General features: G+C 45.0%; 1 protein-coding gene across 1 annotated transcript; it reads left to right on the top strand.

The window, feature by feature from the left end:
- The first annotated feature begins 511 nt into the window (after window positions 1–511).
- NPY (neuropeptide Y) lies at window positions 512–8980 on the top strand. Its single transcript, XM_068152540.1, has 4 exons — window positions 512–617; window positions 810–997; window positions 5195–5275; window positions 8746–8980. The coding sequence occupies exons 2-4, from the start codon at window positions 810–812 to the stop codon at window positions 8768–8770; spliced, it is 294 nt and encodes a 97-aa protein (XP_068008641.1). The 5' UTR covers window positions 512–617; the 3' UTR covers window positions 8771–8980.
- Window positions 8981–9700: the final 720 nt, after the last annotated feature.

Raw genomic sequence — 9700 nt, 5'->3', positions numbered from 1 at the left:
AGTGGGGATGGAGGGAAGAACAGTTTTCTTGCCACAGCACTGCTGCCAGTTAAGCCTCAAGACTGACCCATTTGGTTGGTCTGGTGTCTGAACCTGTGGCAGAGATTTTGTGGGTTTGGTTGCCCTAAACCATTTCTTTCTTAGCTCTATGTTGGGCACCACTCCTGCTGAGAAGCTCAAGCTTGGAGTTGCTTCTGTCCCGCAGGAGTAGGGTAAACTCGCTCCTCTTGCCTCGGCGGCCTCGGACAGCGGGCGGTTCCACCGGGAGGAGCACCCGGCCTCCCGCGGCTGGACCCAAGACACGCGGGGCCGGGGAAGCGGAGCCCGGCTACAGGCTGGGGCGGGATTTACCGGTGCGGTGCGCGGGCTGCGTGGGGAGCAGCGGTGGTGCCCGCCCTCTCGGTCCCGCCCGGCCGCCGTGCTCCTCCCGGGGCAGGGGCAGGCGGAGCGGGGCGGGGGGGACCGGAGCAAGCGAGGCGTGATCGCTCGAGGCCCCTCCTGCCTGCCGGGGAAGCCTTAAAACAGCCCGGTGAGGTGCGGAGCCCCGCACTCGGCAGCCCTAACCCACGGGCAGAAGCGCCTTACCGGACCTAGAGACGTGAGCTGCAGCGACCGCCGTGAGTACCGCGACGGGGCGGGCATGGGGACGGCGGGGACGATGCGGTCGGAGAGGGGATGGGACGGGACCGGAGAGGGGATGGGGCTGCGGCCGCGGGGCAGCCCGGGCCGGGAGGCGCTGAGGCAGTCGCGCTGGTTCTGCCGTCGAGGCAGGTGCTGACGGCGAATCTCTCCATGCCACCGCTGTGCAGATGCAGGGTACCGTGAGGCTGTGGGTCTCGGTGCTGACTTTCGCCCTGTCGCTGCTGGTCTGCCTGGGGTCGCTGGCAGAGGCGTACCCCTCCAAACCGGACAGCCCCGGCGAGGACGCCCCCGCAGAGGACATGGCCAGATACTACTCGGCGCTGAGGCACTACATCAACCTCATCACCAGGCAGAGGTAGGCAGCGCGGCCCGTCCCGCGTTCCCCTCCACGCTGCTCGGGCTACCTTTTTCCCTTGGTGAGGCTCAGGGCAGGAAAGCGGGAAGCCCCACGCACCTGGGTGTCTTTTTCTCCCTCCGACACGGAGAAAGACGTGGTGCACAGACTGCCGTTAGAGTGGGACAGACTTGCACCCCAGAGTTGCCTCTGGTTCCAGAGCTGAATTTCCACCATCCAAACTGGTAGGAGGTCCAGGGATGCTGATGCTCTCCCAACCTTTCCTAGTCCTGACACAGAAAGGCTGGAGGGCAAGAACATGATCTGCAGGACAGCATATACACAGTGAGAATCCCCCAAATGGGAGAGAAAAAATCCTGGGAGATGGAGAGTTAGATAGGGCAGTAGGAGCAGTTTCCCACTTCTTTCGCTGTCACTGATTCTAAAAGAAGACTCTGACTAGAAAAAGTGTCCCTGAAGTCTTGCTAAAGAGTTGTAGTAGTCCAGATGCTTTTCAGTTTGCCAGCTACAGCTGTGAGTGCCAAAACCCCAACTAGTCCTAACAAAAACAAAACAATCTCTCAAGACCACAAGCAAGAACCCAAACCCAAACTGAAAGAGAAAAGAGTGACCCAAGCCTGCCTGGCTCTGATTTGGCATTCTGGGGATGATTGTGCTTGTTAAAGGAGAAGAAAAGGCTCAGGCTGGAAAAAGTGGAGATTATTACCAAGAATCATTTTCTTTGCAAGCATCTGTCTACTTTAGACTGTGTGATTAACAGAAGTTTCTCCTGATGTCTCTGAACAGTCTGTGACCTGAAAGAGCTTTGACATATTTATCTGTTTAATATCAAAACCAGATGAGGGGTCTAAAATTAGGCTTTCATTTGTCCCTCTATAAGCCTAAAGAATTAAATTAAGAGAGAGGCTATCATGTAACTGAGAGCTTTCCCAGCACACCCATAGCATTGCCTGCCAGAGCACTAACATTGTAACACAGATGAAGAGGCTGAGATAAAGACTGTTCTTCAGTCCTGAACTTTTAAAGCAATATTCACAACTCATTCATGCTTCTATGTGATGGTCTGTGCTGGGATAGCTTTTTGTCTAGATTACTGATCCTCAAAGTCTGCCCTTTTCCCCTTGCATGTGATGGGATCTCCAGGCTGGTCTCTCACCATTCCTTTTCTGTGCTTCGTCTCCAGTTTCAAAGGTGGTTCCTGTCCAAAACCAAGTCATATTTAAAAACAAACAAAAAGCCTCCAAACCAAACCAGTGAACCCTCCTTTCTGCATTCAGCCTCCACTTCTGGTATATGCCCTGTATGCTTGCTCTGAGGATGACTCTCTAGTTTTTCCCTGATTCCTGGGGTGCAAGTACACAACTTGGAGACCAAGACTGTGTTCCTTCTTCTGTGTGGATCTGGGTTCTGAAACACCCTGAAATAGTTATTACTGCTGATGGATAAAATAATGCAGAATTCAAATTTTGTTCTTCAGATTTTACCTGGCTTTTCCACCCACCCCCCTCGTACTAAAGGGAACAGAATAGACCTGCAAGTGCAAGAAAGCTGGTAGAAAAAAACCCCACCACAATGGCAACTCCATGCTACACACTTTAAAGTTGATTAGATGTGCTGTTTCCACTGTGTGGGGAATTAACAGTGCAGAAATAAAGTAATTGCTGCCTCCATTTGGAAAGATTAACTCAGCTCTTGGAGGTCCCCTGTTTCAGCAGTGACATGATCACTTGCAAAATGAATCATAACTTTTGAAGCACTTTAGACTGGTCTAAGGGTGATCATTTACTCTGTTTCAGCAGATGTGCTTGAAGCTTTTTCTCTTCTTACAGCTTTCTGCCTTTTGTGCACGGTGCTGCTTGGAAGCCCTGTAACAAGGGGAGATGAGTGGTACCAGGGGTTTGTCCTGCTCCTCCTGAGGGGGTGTGAGGCTGTGCTCAGCCTCTCACCTGATGCCTGGTGCTTGGTCAGAGTGCATCTGGTGAGACAGAGTACTTAAGAGCATGTTGGGAAAGCATGAGGATATCAATGTGTTTTCCTCTTCAGTTTCATCTGTCTAGACTTGTTTGATGTTTTTGTGAATAACTTTCTAGCTCATCCTTCTGGCTTCTGATCTAACCAAAGCATTCCCCTCTGAGCTACCAGGGCCCACAAGACCTTCACCCCAGCTGCTATGAATCTTCTTCCAGACCATCTTTCTCTTTAGTTGGTGTGGCTTCTTTGCTCCCTTTCTTCTCTGAGATCCTTCTCCTTCAGATCCATCTCACTTAGCTTCAGACATCTGCACCCATCAACTTTATACCCCTTTAAGGTTAGCTGAGGGAAACAAGTACTTGAGGGGTAAAAGTCACCAGGCCTGTTTCAGTCTTCCTTTTTTCTGATGTGATCCCTTGGTCCTTAGGGGCCAATTCTTTATGACTATAAAGAGAGCCTAAGGTGATCACCACAGAGGCAGACTCCTGCCCTGCAGGTGTCTGTATGTCTTTGGATTAGTCCCACATCTGTCCTCAAAAGCAACTGGGGTCCTTATCTCACAGCCTTGTACTGTTAAAGGGGCTTTTTGTCAGAGCCTGTCTTTTCTTGAATCACTCTTGTTTCTGTTCCTTGAGCAGCCCAGCTGGTCACTCTTGGCTGTAGCTTTGTGTACAGGTTTGCTATGTGAGGACATGGTGGGTCCATCCACCACAAGCAGCAGCACTGCTCTAGCTGAAAGGACTCATATAAGAGGTGTCTCTCCAACGCAGTCATCTTCATGATTTGTCCTAATCTCTGCACTCTGGAGAGTTGTTACCCATTTCTTATTCAGAGAAAATGCTACAAAAACTAGTGGGAGTTTTGCCCAAGTGTAAGCTCTTGCAGCAAGCTGTTGATTTGCTAGGTCATTAATTTCTTTAAAACAAAAGCAAATTGGATTCCCCCTCAGTTGAAGTCCAGGTCACATACATGTTAATGGGAATAGGGAAATACAAAGAAATCCCTTTGTGGTGATGGAGTGCAAGGTATTTGATTCAGCATCATGCTTGATTGAGTTATTGTAATTGCATTTTACAATGTCTGGCTGGTTCTTTCAGACACCTGCTTTCAGTCAGTTTTGATTAAGCAATTTACTTCACAATTTGGGAAAGGATGCTTTGTCTTTCTGTGGCACAGGTGATGCACTCAAATGATTAATTCATTACAGAAAATACAAAAAGTTGAATAAAATAATTGAAAAGTGATCTGTGTTTTCCACTTTTCAGTAAGTCATGCCATCAACAGGTCAAACTGAAACATAGTTTGGGAAGGTCTTTTTGGTTTGGTTGTGTGTTGTCCCCCCTGAGTTTAAGTCAAGTTACCAGAGAAACATCTTGATAGCAATGGATAAAATCTAAGTCCTTAATTAAACCTTTGATTCCTCTGGAATCAGAATTTCACTCAAGCAGCATTCACAAAGCTATTATCTGTTAATGTGCTTTGTGATTCAGGCTAATTACACACACAAGTTAGAAACCATGATGTTAATCCTTTCCAACCAAGGGAGCGTTTACTTATGGTTATCACTCTTGTGCTAATGAATTCTTATAATGAAGAAGTGCCTGTCAAGTTGGCTGCTCTTTTCACCTCTGTTTTCTCTTCCTCTTAGCTGTTCAGCACTGTATAGCACCCAGGATTTAATAAACCCCAAACAACAGAAAGACTGCTGCTGTGTAAATGTAGGATATATAGCTGGTGATATCCCAGCAACTAAGGAGGAGGATTGTTTCAGAAAGTGTTATCTCCTGTGGCCACATAGTTCAAAAGACTCCTCTTTTATAATACAATAGCATCTAAACCAATGTGAAAGTTAGTGAGATGATGGAATTGGGTTTGTAGGCAGGAATAGCATACTTGGAGGCCATGTCATGCATAGCTTCTTCCCCCTTCCTCAACCTGACATCAGTAAGGTGCAAAAACTTACAGGATCCAGGGACTGGCATCAAATAAAGAAATATTCAGAGTTTCTAAATACTATCATGTAACACAATTGTGGAAAAAATATATCCAAAGAAATCCTGAGGAGTGAGCATTTTCTCACATGGTTAAGTCAAGTTAAAATACTTGCTGGAAAGTTGTCTTTTTGTCTGCTCTATTTAGTGGTTCTGTGCTTGGTCTTAATTGTTTGCTTGGGTTTTGTTCTTAGATGACATAAACAAAAACAAGCATATTTTTCCCTTCCCTTAGATATGGAAAGAGATCAAGCCCAGAGACACTGATCTCAGACCTCTTGTTGAGGGAAAGCACAGAAAATATTCCTAGACCCAGGTATGTATGAAGAAGTTTTGTGTTGACTTTCGCTTCTCATTTAGATTTAATGGTTTCATTTGTTACCAATAAGCACATTTCACAGGGAGAAAACATGTGCTACCAACAGCTGGTTAAACATTTTTAATTCCTATTTTTATTGAGAGCTAGACTCTATGAAGGCAAGAAATGCCTTGCCAGATATCATATAGTCCAAACCACTCTCTTCCTGAGTTTGGCAGCAGGCCACAGCTGCTCTTCAGAGGAACGCTCCAACCCACACTGGGCTTTCGTTACACAGAATTGTGTGCTGATGTCTGATCATGAATCTTGGCATTCTGGAGCCCCAAAGATGGCATATTTCTACTCACTGGCTACTCAGGTTTGAATTTTTCCTCTGAAGATGCATGAGTGGTAAATATGTACATATGTTAGTTTATACACAAACGTGTGGCTATGACTGGTCTTTAAAACACTGCACTTCACACTGATTTTTGTACCCAAGAATTTACAAAGATAAAGAAAACCTTTGTATTTCCATTTGCTCTTGGTTTAAAATAACAGTGGTGTTCCTAGCAGCAGTGAGGTTTTAAATGTACATATTGTATTTACCTGGTTTAGGTAATGACCCTTCAGCTGTAGTGTAAGAAGCCATAGCAGTGACTACATTTTACACAGTTGAAAGTAAGTTGAGGGGGCTTTTGTCTCATGAAAGAAAATGCTGGGTTTAGATTCACTTGCAATCAAGTGTGAATGAGCTCAGTTTAAGCCTTTACTGCTAGCCTGAAGTTGGCTACTTCTACTGCAGAAACAAATGTCTTGTGCAGTAATCATCTCAGAAGTGTACAAGTGAATGCTCTGCACTTTCACCATCTGGCCAAAGGCTCAATTAGACTAGCTAAGTACATAAGCATAATAATCTGTAGCACTGAACTTAGGACATGATCTTGCCACTGAAAGGTGACCAGAATTTCTACTGCCATCAAAGGATGTTGTCCATGAAGCTTGCTGTTGTGTGCATGGAGAGACCATTGGCTTTTGGTTTGGTGACTAACCACAGCTGAGGGGATGCAGTTTTCTCTGCAGATGCTTATGTAAAAAGCTGCATGGAGTGCAGTCAAATGTATTAGGCTGTTTCATGTTTGCTAATGACAAGGCATGGCCCTCACATAATGGGAAATTTCCACTGCCATGAGTTTGAGGCAACACACAGGGTAGTACAAAGTCTAATACCCTCTGTAATTTTCACTCCTTCATAATAAAACTTTATGGTTATTATTACTGTTTCAATAATGCTATTTATAACACACCAGGGAGCAAAAACTCATGAGCAAAATAACAAACTAGTCTGCATTTAAGATCAAGAATTGATGAGAAACAGATTTTTATTTCACACCCCCCTGTAACAGCACTTTAAACTGAGTGTGGTATTTGTCATTCATTGATGACAATTATGGGAGTACTGGGAACAATGATGTCTAGTTTCCTATGGATATGTTTTCTAGGATAAGATTCTGTATAGATACTGAACCCTGCTCCAGCTTTTTTCTCCATGTGAAGACATAATTAAATCTTCTTGCTACCCAGTCCTGTGTTTCTTGGCACATCAGGAACTTAATATTTCTGAGCTATCTGTACCTCTGGGCTGAAGTTATCCAGAGAATTTGAAAGCTGGTGGGGAAGTTAGGAGAGCCACACAAGGGTGGACAGATGGACAGACAGCAAATATGCCCGGGTGAAACACAAAATATACCTGCTGGTAACCAGCTGGATGTGTAATTAGCTCTAAAACATGCACTACTTCTGAGTTCAGAGTAATACCAGCCTGCCTTTCATTCATTCAGCTTGGCTTCCTCCAGGAGGAGACGTGTTTTCCATCAGAGACACTTGTTGAGTTCTTGGGATTGAACTTTGTAACTAAACATTGAGGTATTAAAAAACAAGAGCAATCAGCTTGGCTGGCCTGGTTTGACATTCCACTTTTGCTGACTAATATACCCCCCAAAGTATCTTGCAGTCTAGTAGTGCATTCTGAACATATAAAGAAAGTCCAGAGATTATTGCAGAGGCCAGTTAAAATAGAGAAAGTTAAGGAGTAAAACAAACAGGTGGCACTTTGACCTGTGTACAAAGCATGACAAAAGCATGTGACGTGACATGTTGCTGGTCTTGCTGAGTGTGTGGAGCCATGAGAAAGCCTTTAACATTCATTAGCATGAGGCATCTCCCCTACTACTACTCCCTCTTCAAAATTTAGTTATATAGTATGAAGCAGTTCTGTAAGCTGCCTTTGTAGTCAGTTGGAGGGGTGGGTATCTCCAAAATGAGCCTTCCAGCTGACAATGGGCAGGATCAATTGCCCTCTCAAGGCATCAGTGTCTCCCCAGTCACTAGATGCCCAGCTTCTAGGTGTCAAATAATATGGCAAATGCATTTTCCATAGTCTCTCTTGCAATTGTTGACCTCCTTACTGTGTAGACAGAACAACTGATTGCAAGCAGAGGAACTCTGGATCAAATCCTGCCCTCATCACCCCTTTCAACATGTATTCCAAATGTTTGATATTGACTGGAATATCACAATGAACTCTGGATCAAATCCTTCCCTCAGCTCCCCTTTCAACATGTATTCCAAATGTTTGATATTGACTGGAATATTACAATGAATTCTGGATCAAATCCTGCCCTCAGCACCTCTTTCAATACATATTTGAAATGTTTGATATTGACTGGAAAATATCACAATGAACTCTGGATCAAATCCTGCCCTCAGCTCCCCTTTCAACATGTATTCCAAATGTTTGATATTGACTGGAAAATATCACAATGAACTCTGGATCAAATCCTGCCCTCAACTCCCCTTTCAACATGTATTCCAAATGTTTGATACTGGCTGGAATATCACAATGGTAATTCAGGATGGTGACTGTGGACTCCAGTTTTGCTTGAAAGTGCTAACAGCATGACATGGTTGTTTTGCACTTTGGTTTGGTTTGGTTGCCTTTTTTAGTGGCTCAGTGAATACTCTGTGGAAACTCTTTACTCCTGAGTAAGAGGAGAAAATACCTCTGTTTCTCAACATATTGTCATTTTCTACCTGAATTTCTTTGGAAACTCTTTACTCCTGAGTGAGGGGGGAAAAATATCTCTGTTTTTCAATATCCTGTCGTTTTTAAAGTGAATTTCACTAAGAGCTTCTGAATGGCATAAAGCAGCTTTGCAAGTGAGTCTCAGTGATGTGAAAAGAGGCCTTCTGGGCAAGTTCTGGGACCAGAGTATAGATATCTGGCTAACCTGGATGCCTCTGATTTGGTGGGAGTTGCACATGCAGTCTTCAGCTGCAAATACACCTATGTATTCTTTATTTCTGCTGTTATCAAAATGAAAAGTTTAGGTGGTTTTAACTTTGGCATTTTCAGAAGAGACTCAGAAAAATGTTTATTGTTTTGTTGCTGCTGTTGTCCATTTATTTATCTGTGCTATGTCTTGCAGGTTTGAAGACCCTTCGATGTGGTGATGGGATTTTCAGCCAGCCCCCTGTCAAAACTTTTCCTAGTTTTCAATTCATACTCCAAGCCTATGAAGCAAATCATAGCATCTTTCCCAGTGCATGCACCTGTTGTACTGAACTCTGTAGAGATTTTGCCTTCATCCTATTTGTATATACCTTTTATTTAAATAAATTATTTGTGCATTCCAAAACATAACAAACAAAAAGGGACCTGGGGGTGCTGATTGACAGCTGCCTGAACATGAGCCAGCAGTGTGCCCAGGTGGCCAAGAGGGCCAACAGCATCCTGGCATGCATAAAGAATAGTGTGGCCAGCAGGAGCAGGGAAGTCATTGTGCCCCTGTACTCTGCATTGGTTAGGCCACACCTTGAGTACTGTGTCCAGTTCTGGGCCCCTCAGTTTAGGAAGGACATCGAGACACTTGAGCGTGTCCAGAGAAGGGCAACAAGGCTGGGGAGAGGCCTTGAGCACAAGCCCTATGAGGAGAGGTTGAGGGAGCTGGGATTGTTCAGCCTAGAGAAGAGAAGGCTCAGGGGTGACCTCATTGCTCTCTACAACTACCTGAAAGGTGGCTGTAGCCAGGTGAGGGTTGGTCTCTTCTTCCAGGCAACCAGCACCAGAACAAGAGGACACAGTCTCAAGCTGCACCAGGGAAAGTTTAGGCTCGAGGTGAGGAGAAAGTTCTTCTCTGAGAGAGTGATTTGCCATTGGAATGTGCTGCCCAGGGAGTCACCATCCCTGGAGATGTTCAAGAGGGGATTGGACATGGCACTTGTTGCCATGGTTTTGTAGTCATGAGGTGTGTGGTGACAGGTTGGACTTGATGATCTTTGAGGTCTCTTCCAACCTTGGTGATTCTGTGTTAACACACTAAATGAAAACAAGCAACCCTGTCATTGGCAGAGCAAAGAGGTGTTTTAAATTATTAAAACTGA

Source organism: Melanerpes formicivorus, unplaced genomic scaffold, assembly GCF_026170545.1.
Source record: "Melanerpes formicivorus ecotype bairdi unplaced genomic scaffold, bMelFor1.0.p_v2 SCAF_23, whole genome shotgun sequence".
Lineage (NCBI taxonomy): Eukaryota > Metazoa > Chordata > Aves > Piciformes > Picidae > Melanerpes > Melanerpes formicivorus.
Note: the sequence above shows the minus strand (reverse complement) of the source record. Positions and strands in the feature narration are given on the sequence as shown.

What these genes read in the sequence shown, in the direction of transcription:
- NPY (XM_068152540.1), top strand. Translation starts at nt 810, where the DNA reads ATGCAGGGTACCGTGAGGCTGTGGGTCTCGGTGCTGACTTTCGCCCTG. An exon ending in AACCTCATCACCAGGCAGAG is followed by an intron (nt 998 to 5,194) that starts GTAGGCAGCGCG and finishes CCCTTCCCTTAG; the next exon opens with ATATGGAAAGAGATCAAGCC. An exon ending in GAAAATATTCCTAGACCCAG is followed by an intron (nt 5,276 to 8,745) that starts GTATGTATGAAG and finishes TATGTCTTGCAG; the next exon opens with GTTTGAAGACCCTTCGATGT.